The 12,255-nt window shown below is 39.5% G+C and overlaps 1 protein-coding gene across 2 annotated transcripts in view; it reads right to left on the bottom strand.

The window, feature by feature from the left end:
* Positions 1-1,150: 1,150 nt before the first annotated feature.
* Positions 1,151-12,255, bottom strand: part of exoc3l1 (exocyst complex component 3-like 1) — a 28,947-nt gene continuing 17,842 nt past the window's right edge. The window contains exons 8-15 of one of the 2 annotated variants that reach the window (XM_012867516.3): positions 11,739-11,856; positions 10,159-10,284; positions 9,805-9,905; positions 9,598-9,714; positions 9,250-9,520; positions 6,387-6,542; positions 3,752-3,888; positions 1,151-2,163 (exon numbers count right to left, since the gene is read on the bottom strand). In XM_012867516.3, the coding sequence (XP_012722970.2) occupies positions 1,977-2,163; positions 3,752-3,888; positions 6,387-6,542; positions 9,250-9,520; positions 9,598-9,714; positions 9,805-9,905; positions 10,159-10,284; positions 11,739-11,856 (1,213 nt within the window). In that variant the 3' untranslated portion in view covers positions 1,151-1,976. The remainder of the gene's footprint in view (positions 2,164-3,751; positions 3,889-6,386; positions 6,543-9,249; positions 9,521-9,597; positions 9,715-9,804; positions 9,906-10,158; positions 10,285-11,738; positions 11,857-12,255) is intronic. The other variant, XM_012867517.3, reaches the window with a different exon arrangement.

Below are 12,255 nucleotides of genomic sequence, written 5' to 3'. Positions count from 1 at the left end.
GTTCCGATTTGTCCACAATGAATACAACAACCAGTCTGTACTATGTGTATTGATTATTTTAAGAGTGATGTTTAATCCTGTATGTCCAAATCTCATCATCGATATAATATCTTCTACTTTTTAAATTCTATAACATTTTCTAAATTTCACAACTTTCTTTTGGACACTATAATAAAATCAAGACTTCTCTCCCCTAGCCCATTGTTTTTGCCATTTCTTCTTAATTTATAATTCAATTAAACTCTCTACCCCATTTTTACTTATTTTAACTTTCAAATTCACAATATTCTTATTTGCAGCACTTCTAGCAAAACTGTCAGCCAACTCATCACCTACAATTCCAATATGGGCAGGAATCTATACTAGTTTGTCCTCTGATCTATAATTTTTAATCTTGAAAATTGAGTGAGTTATATCCAATATAACATCTTGCCTTGATTTTGAATTTACCTCCTGAATACGTGTTAATGCACCAATTGAGTCTGAATAAATTATAACTTTATTTAAATTCTTCAATCCATTCTAAAGCCATCAAAATTGCCATTAATGTTCCTGTATACACTGTTAATTTGTCTATTGTTCTTTTATTTTTTATATTTAAATGTGGTATTTCAAAAAATATACCTACAATAGCAGCATCTGTATAGATCTGTATACACACTGAATTTTCCACGTGACTATGTTGGTGAATGCCCCAAATGTATTAAATATAAGTATGGAGCTCCAAGGTGTGCAAAACAACTTAATAACTAGTTTATTTAAAAAAAAAAGTTAAATTCAGAAATAAAACAATGAACAAAATAAAATGTTTATTTAAAAAATATTCATACATTTTACACAATGTTTTTTTTTTTTTTACACGATACGAGAGTTGAAGTCCTTGTTTGGATCTTTGAACTAATAGTTACAGTTGCTATCCTGCTGATTATCTGTCAGCTTTGTCTTTAAAATAATCCAAACCAACCTGAAATGGTACACTGAGCCCTTTTAAAACAATTAAAAAGCCCCTTCATAAATACGGATGTAGTTCTTGTTATTTATTCACAGCAACAGTATCCATACTCAAAATGTACAGCTGATTTATCCAGAATTAGGTATAATTTATCCACAGTGTGTGATAAGGAGACACTGAATACAACTTTTACAGAAGTCTACTTCAGAAAGAATTTATTTAAGCTTTCTTTTGACCCAGTTTACAGCACGCCCAGGAGGAATTTAATTACAAACAATTATCCTGATACAAAAAAAGTGAAACGCCAGCAACTAATCAACAACCAAAGAAAAAACACATAAATACAATAAATACACAATAACAGATTAAAAAACATCCAGTATAAACAACAAAGGTAGAGGCAACTATGAAACAAAAATAAGGATGAAGCCATATTTTTGGAAAATGATGATCAACAGACAGTAACAATTTTAAATCCAATTTATTTGTAACTGATATAACAAAACATTAATGCATTCAGTAAGGGTCATTTTCCAGGTAGATTCTTATCTTTTTACTCCTAGATTTGCTTGTTTACGTAAATGTTAACATGCCTCCGACATCATGGTTTAAATATTTGACGGATTTTTACACAAATACATGAGTGAGTGCAACAAATATCTGTGTTTTTCCAAGAAAAAAAGGACACGAGGTACGCCAGACTGGATTGAATTCCCTAAACAGTGCACGAAATTTCACAATAAACCCCTTAAGGGAATAAATCTGGTCTGAATAAAGCCCTATTATAACGTTCTCAAGATCCAGGAAGCATATTTTCAACACATATTTGGGTAAATCTGTAGCATTAACAGTAAGAACTAGTCGTGGCATTTAAGGCACAACAGACTTAAAGCAAACAGAAGTCAGACCCGAACCAGCAAGTCACCAACTTTATCCCTGATAAACTGCAGCAGACAAACACACCCATCACGTTCCTCTGGTAAGCGACAGAAGATGGTTTTTCTTTAGTGGATCCTTCATCCAGTCACGCACACTTGGCTGTTGGCAGACAGAAGGCCATGGTGGAGGGAGGCACCAGGATGTCTGTGAAGATGGGCCGGTATCCGTCTGGAAGAGGAGGGGCGCTCTGCTCCAGCAAGTCCAGCACGGCGCCCCGGATGTCCCTGGAGACGTCACCGCGGACGTCCAGCAGCACAGAGACATGCTCCTCGCTGAGAGAACGGGGAAATAAGGACACTCTTTATAAAATGATTTTTTTTCTGATGGTTTCGCAGATAATCTACCTTTAAGGGTAGATAAATTAAAACAAGTCATAAAAAACATTTATTTATTCAATTTAAACAGGTTTGAGCAATGTTTTTAGTAGGAAGACAAATTGTTAATTTATAAATAACCCTTTCCATCTTTCACAGCATTGTGAAAGATGGAAAATATTTTTATCTGCTCATGTTCAGTACATTGAGATTTTTTTTGTTTTTTTTGTTGTTGTTTTTTTTTTTTACATTTTTTGACCACGTCTCTTGTGTGGGGTTCCATTAGTGCCACATGGATTTGTTTTTCCAGATCCTGCTGAGACATTAGTCCTTTAATCCTAGAAATGTTCTTCAGGTGATAGAAGGCCAACTGTGTAATGATGTTTAGATGCTTTTGGAGGTTCAGGTCTGAGTCCATCATTACTCCCAGGTTTCAGGACTGATCAGTGGTTCCTAGCTGAAGCAGGTGAAGTGTGTTAACTTTTGATCTCTCCTCTATTGGTCCACAAATTATTACTTCAGTTTTGTTTTTATTCAATTGAAGAAAATTTTGGCACATCCATGCATTGATTTCTTCTAAGCATTTACTCAGTGCCTGAACTTGTTCATAGTCACCTGGTGACATAGTGATGTAGAGCTGTGTGTCGTCTGCATAGTGATGGTAGCTGATGTTGTTATTTATGATCTGAGCTAGAGGGAGCATGTAGATATTGAAAAGGAGGGGACCCAGGATGAACCCTTGGGGAACCCCACATGTGATTTTTGTCATCTCTGATGTAAAGTTACCTACTGATACAAAAAAGTCCCTGTCCTTTAAGTAGGATTTAAACCAGTTGAGAGCTGTACCAGAAAGGCCGACCCAGTTTTCCAGGCGTTCTAACAGAATGGAGTGATCAACAGTATTGAATGCTGCACTGAGGTCCAATAGTACCAGCACTGTGGTTCTTCCACAGTCTGTATTTATATGGATGTCATTAAACACCTTGATCAGGGCCGTCTCTGTACTGTGGTGAGCAGGGAAGCCAGACTGGAAAACGTCAAAGCGGCTGGTCGTTGTTAAGAAGGTGTTTAATTGTTGAAACTCAGCTTTTTCAATAATCTTACTGATAAAAGGGAGGATTGAGATGGGCCTGTAGTTCTGGAGTAGTAGTTTGTCTAAATTGTTCTTTTTCAGCAGTGGTTTGATAATTGCTGTTTTTGGAGACTGGGGGAAAACACCTGACAGAAGAGACATGTTAATTATGTGAGTCAAATCAGACGCTATGACAGGCAAAACTTTCTTTAAAAAAGCTGTGGGTAAAACATAAAGGCAGCAGGAGGAGGAACTTAGCTGGTGGACGATTGCATCACTGTAGGGACGGTATATTAAGGGCAATATGCAGTATTTGTTTTCTACCATGCATAGGATTATGCCTGCAGTCCTCTGCCAAATGGTCTGAGGGCATTGTGATTCAGCGGAGGTTGAATTGATTTAAAATGAACAACAGTGTGCTAGAAACACACAGTACCACCATGACTACATGGGTACTGTAGTACAAGGGGATACCTGATGTCTGGATATTTGGCTGCAAGTCCAGAAACCTCCAGAGTGAGCATGCCAGGATCTTTGAGACTGATGAAGTCAGCCAGGACGGGGAGCAAAGCCAAAGGATTCACTTCAGGAACTGACACGTCGCTTTCCTGCTGAGACAGAGAGGAACACGTTTGGGTTTTACAGATGAAAATGGAACAGCTACCAAAGCTACTAACCATTAAAAAGTCTTGTGGTTCTTTATTTGTCTTGGGGAAGGGGTAGGGGCTGGGGAATCAGTTTTTAAAAAAAAAAAATGCAAATAACCAGAAGATATAAAAAAATGTATTTAATTACGTGATGTGGCATCGTTTTAAAACAAAAATGGAGTTTTGCCACAAAGAAGGGCAAATCCAGGACTATCAAAGCCCTGTTGTAGAGTTACCTGATCAGTTTTAACCACACTGGCAAAAGTTTGAGCTCTTTCTGTTCATTAAAGCAAAAACTGTGGCAGATCAGATACTTTTCACTGCATTTTGCCTTATGGCTCAATGTTCAACACAATTTTTGTCCCCTAACGATTTCCCGATCCAACACAACACCACGGGGTAAAAACGCAGCCGTCTACCTCTGTGTTTGTGAACGCCTGCAGACAGAAACGGTCGTGCGTCTTTCCTGAACTTATAATAATACGAGGCAAACAAAACGCTTCAGTTTGATTGCATCACTTAAGAAGACCTGTTGCCATGGTTGCTAATTAGGTTTATGTACAATAAGCTACCCTACATCATAGCCTCTTAATTTTTCACTCCATTTTTGGTACTTCATACCCAGCTGTTATCGAAATTATCTCGGCGGGGTCTCGTATAATACAGAACCCTCCACATTTATCCCCCTCCTGTTAAAGAAATGAAGAAAAGCCGTGTAACATAATTGAGAATTGTAAGGACAACCCAGAGCTGTCATAAAACAACGGGGTTTTGCAGATGTGCACCTAACTTGTCTCTGGGATTAATGAACAAAACGAATTCATCTTTTATTGAAGTAGCATATTCACATTTTGAACATCTCAAAATAATAAAAAAAATTAGTATATTTATTTCGAATGCAAAAATCCATGTGATCTTGTGGATTATGTAAAAGGCATGAATCTCATCTGAACCAAAGCGCAATCCCAGCTAAAAATGACAGAGCTCAGCAAATTCCAAATGTTTTTGTTAGTGATGGAAGGAGAGAAAAGTCTCGTTCGTGGGTTCAATCCCAACCCGAGAGTTGGGATGCAGAGAGCATCCCTAACATGAATTTTAGAGATTTTAAATTATTATTCTTACATTGTAATATAAACATAAGCCTGAGCTCAGCCTTCACTGTGTCCGCTGTCGCAGGTCCAGTTGACTAAACTGTTAGATTGTTGCTTTTACTGCTTAACCATTCCCTGATTAAAGATTCAAAGATTAGCACAGATAAGAATCACTAACTAAAGAATCTGACTGATGTTTTTCTTTTATGCAACGCTTTCATGCTCATGCTTTGATATTTTCTTTGTATAATTCCTGTGATTTTCTGCAAAGTCTTTAAATTACTTTCTGTATGAATGCTGCTCTATGGGTAAACGTGTCATGCTTGGATGGCACATTCTGTTGTCTTTCCCGTTTTGAAGAGCGGCGCCTCTGATTCATGTCATATTTATACCCATGGCAAAATGGAAACCATAAGGAAACATGAAGATTTTGCTTTTGCGATAACACTGATATGTTAAAGGCTTTTTACACATCTTTATCTGGAGTGGAGGGGTCAGTTAAGGCAGTGGTTCTCAAATGTTTTCTGTTGCACACCCCATTGAGGAAGGAACATTTTTCAACCAACAAAATAGGTCAAAGATGTAATTTTTATCGTTTTCTGTTTTAATGCATTAAAGCTGTCGTTCTAAGGATTTCCCAGAATCCCTTTTTAAATGTATAACTTATATAAAGGTTTATTTATAATTATAACATATAACAATGGTTTCTAACAACCAGAATGTTTCAACATTGCCACACTATTTTAACTATATAATATATATGAATTATATAACTAGATATGAATCCCATATGGTGAAAATAATATCAAGCCATTAATATTGAAGACAAACTTCAGTTACATTAAGTTTTGTACTTTTTTACGAGTTTATTAATAGTAGTTATAATACTACTGACCACCGCTACAGCCCAAACAGCAGGGGGCGCTGTTGTCAAATTCAGAAGGCCAGTACTTTCTAGACAACTTAAGAAGCAATGAGGTGAACTGGGTTTTGCTGAATTTCTTTTATTTTCTCTTAAACATGTGGCTTTCAGATGCTGCTTATTTGCTGCTCTTTGATTTTTCAGGCATCTTTCTTCCTCCTCTGTTCTCAAATTGTCCAGTTTTGTAATTTCTTTTCACTATAGATGCATTTTATTAATAAAAGCTCTATTGACGACAATTTTTTTACTTAACTAAAATGTGTCTTTGTGTCAAGCTGCTGGTAACAAGTCCAATTTGAAACTTTTTTTAAATGTCGTGTTCTCTAAGCTGCTGCAACAAAAACAGGTTAACACAATCTGTATAAGATTGCAATAGTAAAAGATGTTGCTTTGCATTAATGAATCTCCCTGAATCAGGACAGAACCATTTGGGTAACAAATATCCTCACCAGGCTGTGGAAGACTTCCCTGAAGAGCTGGTCATCCTGAAGCATCTGCTGAGCGAGCTGCCGCCTCTCCTCGGCGCTCCGACACACCAGCTTCCTCTGCATCAAGGCCCGGACGTACTCCACCACCGTCAGCCACTGGGCCTCCTCCTGCAGCCGCTGCAGTCACAGGGAGCAGGTCAGGGCTCTGACTGAACAACACGGTCGCATATGCTGAGAAAAATGTATTCTCCATCAGGGAACTGGAGGGAAAAGCCCTCTGGGTATGTTTCTATTCACATCTAGAGGCTGAATCTGCTGCTACAAGCTCAGTCAGAGTGGACGGAATCGCTCAAACATCAGTTTTCAAGCGCTGCCACAGATTGCTCAGATGAATTTGGGTCTGACCTTCAGCCAGGTCTTTGTGAAACATGCATGTGATTTTATCTAAACCTGTCCATTGTAGGTCTGGCTGTGTGTTTCGGGTCGATGTCCTGCTGGAAGCGGATTCTCTGCCCCAGCGTCATGTCTTTCTGACAGGTTTTCATCCATTATTGTCCTGTATTTAGCTGCCTCCAACTTCCCAACAACTCAAAGCAGCTTCTCTGGCCCATAATGCTGCCACCACCATGTTTAAGCATTAATCTTTAGACTTTACTTTATTAGGTCCCCGAAGGGCAATTTGTTTGCACCAAGTAATAATAGTAGCAGCCATCCCATAATCACTCAAACAATACAGACAATAGACACGACAGAAGGCTAAGAAGCGACTTATAAAAGGTAAAGGAGATCAATCTAAAACACACATTTGCAAAACATATAAGACTGGCGCTAAGACTTGAAGTAAAGATTAACGATAAAAGCTGAAGTTAAAATGTTCTGTCAGTGTTTATCATGTAAGACAAAAACGGTACATTTTTGTCTCATCTGATCAGAGCTTCTTCTTGCATGTTTGCTGTTTCTATCGTATTTCTCATGGCAATATAATGTATTTCTTCCAATAATCTTACTTTTTTGCCACTTTTCCATAACAGTTGTCCCTTCAGATTCTCCCACCTGAGCTGTTGATCTATGCAGCTCCTCCAGAGTTACAATGGGCCTTTTGGCTGCTGCTCTGATTATTGCTTTGCTTACTTGGCCTGACCGTTCAGGTGGATGGGCAGCTGGGTCTGCAGTGGTTCCATGTCAGATGATGGATTGAACGGAAATGTTCAAAGCATTGAATCTTTTCTTTTAACCCAATCCTGCTTTAAACGTTTTCAGAACCCGATCCCTGACCGGTCCGCTGTGTTCTTCAGTCTTCATGATGCTGCTGGTTCACTTATGTTCTCCAACAAACCTCTGAGGCCTTGAAAGATAACCTGGATTTTTGCTGGGACTAAATTGTTGGACTCTTTTTTTAGAAATTATAAAAAGTTTTTCTTACTGAATTCTATTTGGGGACATCAGAGTAAATACAGCTAAATAAATATGCGTGGCATACTTTTAAAACATTTTTAAAACTTGCTCTCATTTTCCTACATTTCAGAATTACCTATTTTGAGTTTTCCAAAAAAAGTAAAAAACAAAATTTTGAGTTGGATTTTTCACAGGATGTCCCTTTAAAGTTCAGCGCCCGTATTCACAAAGACTCTCAGAGTCTCTCAGAGCTTCTATCTCAGCCTAAAACCTCCTGCAGGAGTTTTAGCTTCATTCAGATCGCTGCTGAGAGCGACTCTGAGTGAGGAGACGACAGAAACCTTTATCTTAGTTCCTGGATGGGACGCTGTCTTTTAAGAGCTGAGATTGGTTGATGGTACAAGAAAAAAAAAACACAAATATGCTACTATCAAATGAAACCGATTAGACTAGAGATTAAATTTAGCAAAATGAAGTGATTGTGACAAAACATCAAAATGTTTGTTATGTACATCCTTATCATTATTTTTGATTTGCTTAATATGTTTACTTGCCATTTTACGACTTCATCTAATTGACATTAATGCGCACTCACCCGTCAGCAGTTTACTAGGTTTGCCTGCTTGTATAAAGCGTCATCTTTAGCAAAATGACCAAAAAAGATAAAAAAAAAACAAAACAAAAAAACAACAACAACGCGTCGGTCCGGTCAGCTCTGGGAGGAGAATGAAGAAGTGTTGAAAAGTAAATTCGCTCTGGATCACGATGGAAATAAGCGTGTTACTGCAGATCAATGCGCCTTTTTCTCGTCTTGGTGCTTTTAAGCTTCTTGCGGCTCCGTAAGAAGCGAGGAGACGCATCACACAAACCAAAGTCCAGACGACCTTTTAGGTTACTGACATTATCAGGCAATCCAGAAAATACTTTCTCATTTTTTATATCTAAATTTTGTAAATTTCATTACTTTTTATTCATGATTATCCAACATTTTACCTATGATTTATTTATCTTCAATAAAATGAAGTCATAGGTAGAGCCACCTTTAATTCTTCGGGTCGGTGAAACCAATAAATTTTCCCTTATGGGGCTGACAAAGCTTATCTTATCTACATATTATAATTGTATGATTATTAAACAAGTTAATGTGCTCATTTCCTCCATTGTTCAGGTGGTGGATCGGCCAATCAGCTCTCTCTGTTTCCACCATCTTTCCTGTTAAGACGCTCTTAGACTCACTAAAAGTCCTCCTCACTACATTTTGTCACTTTAGGAGCTCTCTTAAGGCCTGAGACGCTTTGTGAATAATTTTTTTTCTTACTGAGGTAACATTCGAATCTTACCTCCTAATCTTTCCTAAAATGGCGTCACCAAGAGCTACTTTTAGTCTTAGGGGTCTTTGTGAATACGGGCACCGGATGTTAACGTAACAAAACGTGATGAAGTTTAAGGCGTTGAACCCAAAGCAGAGTCTGCAGGGCGGTTCGGTCACCTGCCGGCAGGGCGGCCGCACTCGACCGTATAAGTCCAAGTGGCTTTCCAAGATGCTGCACAGCTTCGGCACGGGGTGTCCCTGGACCAGCCAGGGTCGGGTCAGCAGGCCGGGGAGGAAGGGCTGAAGCTCCAGCAGCAGCTGATCCATCACCAGGCGACACGCCCGCCGCACCGCCCGGTCCAGAGCCGCTAGGGGGTTGGGGGGCGTCCGAGAGAACTGCCCCGCAGAACGGGAGGACTGCTGCTGCTGCAGGCTCTCCGTGGACTTTCTGCATCGAGCACAAGATGACGCCGAGCTTTAAAGTGTAGAGATGTTGGGAAGGCTCGAAATCAGAACACGCCTTACTTGAGGATGATGCAGTTGCTGATGGAAGCCAGCAGGTAGTGAAGGTAGAACTTGTTTTTGCTGTTGGTCGGCTCCCTGCGGTGCTCCTTCCCAAATTCCACCAGGGCTTCCCGAAACCTGAGAGAGAGGAGACAAACGGTTTAACGGCCCGGCTTTCAAACCTGCAGGTCCACGAATGTTCAGGCGGCCTCTTCCCGGAGGACGCACCTGTTGAGGAGGTTCTCTATCTCGTACAGCCCCATTTGAATGGTCTGATCGCGCAGCGATTCTCCAATCATCAGAGCCACCCGGGCGTTCTCCTCCAGCATCTGGCGGCCGACAAACACAGCGACACAAATTATGCAGCCTGGAAGCAGCAGGAAACGTTTTTACAGGGCAATAAGCACATAATGTCTTTATAGTAGGAGGTTTCTGGGAGGGGAGACGGATATGTATAATTATGATCAGATTAGTGGTTTAATCTTTCTCCAGTTGCATTATGAGAAAATTTACCGCTTGTTGTCATTAATTATCTGAATTTAAACAGTAAGATAGAAAGGAGGGAGGGAGGAGAGCAGCCACCTGTGTGATGATGGTGGGCAGACTGGTTTGGTAGAATCCTTCATGGTCTGTATCTGGCTCCTGATCTCTCTGCCAGTCTTGCAGCTCCACCTGCAGGGCTTTGTGCATCCACTCAGAAACACTCTTCTGCAAAAGCCACAGAAACAAACTGAGGGCGGTCAGTGCGGAGTTTTCAAAATGCATCCATAGGCGTTGAAATTTCACGTTTTGTCACGTCACGCTGGACTTTGTGTGGTAAAGCACGAAAAAGTAGCGCAGAGCTGTGATTTAGAAGGAAAAGGCAAGGCAAGTGTATTTATATGGCACTTTTCGGTAACAAGACGATTCAAAGTGCCGTACATGAACAGAAAACACATTAAAAAGGCAAATATTACATAGAAAAAACAAAACAAAAACATTAACAAAGTAATAAGCTAAGTAAATCCTTGACTTCTTTCATACATTAACAAACATACAGAAAGCATAAAATCCCAGTACAATTCATAATAAGAAAGAAGCGAGGTAAATACTTGGGGGTTTCTGATCTAAAGTAATTTTGCCCAACTTTTCCAAAGCTACAACTAGAAAAAAATATTTTGTTTCATTGTTTCACTGGAACAAGCTTCTTCACTAACATTTTAAAGCTTAATTGTTTCTGTTCATATATTACCAAAGGAAAAACATTACATTAAGCTAAGTAAATCCTTGACTAGACTTCTTTAGTTTCACAGGAGAGAGCTTAATCACTAACATTCAAAGCTTAATTGTTTCTATTCATAATAAGAAAGAAGCAAAGTAAATCCTTGGCCAGGGGTCACCAAATGGGGGCTGCGGGCACCAAGCAGCCCCCGAGGACCACGTATGGCGGCCATGAGCCCGTTCTAAAAAAGATGCAGAACCCACCAGTGAGCTGCATCTAAAACTTCATTTTATTCTGTTACTCTTCCTGTTTAGTCACACTTTCATTTATGTAGATTTAAAAATTACAAAAATCTATAACAAAGCATGAAAAAATTGGCTATTTTACATAAAGTTAAGTTCGGCGACCCCTGTTCTTGGGGGTTTCTGATCTAAAGTAATTTTGTCCAACTTTTCCAAAGCTCCAACTAGAATAACTTGTTTTGTTTCGTTGTTTCACTGGAAACGAGCTTCATCGCTAACATTTAAAGCTTAATTGTTTCTATTCATACATTAACAAAATCCTTAAAGCTACAACTTAAAGCCTGATCTGAACTTTCTGAAACGAGCAGAGTAAAAGGAAAAACGCACAGCAAAGGTGATGTGTGTGCCTGTGTGTGTTAGCGTGGAGGGGAAGAAGTCCTTTTTGCAGTTTGGTACAAGCAATAACAGGGACAGAGTAAACAGGTGGAAGAAGCTTCTCTGGTGGATTTTAGCCTTGACACGAGTAAAGCAGGTTGAGACACACAACATAAAACCTGCAGCTGTTTTAGCAGCAAAGGTCTGCTCTGCAAACTGTTGATTTTATTTAGGGGTTTCAGGGAGTTAAAAACGTCTGATTTTTATTTGCAGACATTTCGAAAACCCTTAATCACTGCTCTTCCAAATCCCAAAGGTTGAAGAAGTGATTGTGGTCGCCTCACCCGGACACTCTGCACATATTTGCCCTGCAGCTGCTCGAGCCCCTCGGCGGAGATGAGAGGTCCCAGCTCCGCTCGCTCCGTCTCCGTGACCAGCTCCGGATGTCCCATCATGTCTGGGCTGCCAACAAGAAGACACTCTGATTTCTAGATACTTACCTCAGTAATTCACTGTGATGCTGCATTCATCAGCTCTGTGCTTAATGACCTTAAAGCCTAACACAGGCTAGGAAGGTTCGATTTTTAAAGTGAGATATTTTTTTTTCCTTTCAACCATCTTCTGAGATCTTAGAAGAACATTTACACAAATCTACACCCCAAATTCTAGACGTTATACTGTCACTGAGTATAGCTTTAAATAAAATCCTGGAACACATTTTAAAAATAATGACATTTTAGATTCATTTTTATAATGAGAAGTGGGTAGGATTGATTTGACGGTGGATGAAAAACAAAAAGGCAGAAGGTAGTGAGGGAACTTTCTGTTTTAAGGCCATAAGGTTCATTTATTTTATCTAAC

This window comes from Fundulus heteroclitus, chromosome 2, assembly GCF_011125445.2.
Source record: "Fundulus heteroclitus isolate FHET01 chromosome 2, MU-UCD_Fhet_4.1, whole genome shotgun sequence".
NCBI lineage: Eukaryota > Metazoa > Chordata > Actinopteri > Cyprinodontiformes > Fundulidae > Fundulus > Fundulus heteroclitus.
This window is presented reverse-complemented; position numbering and strand designations above follow the sequence as displayed.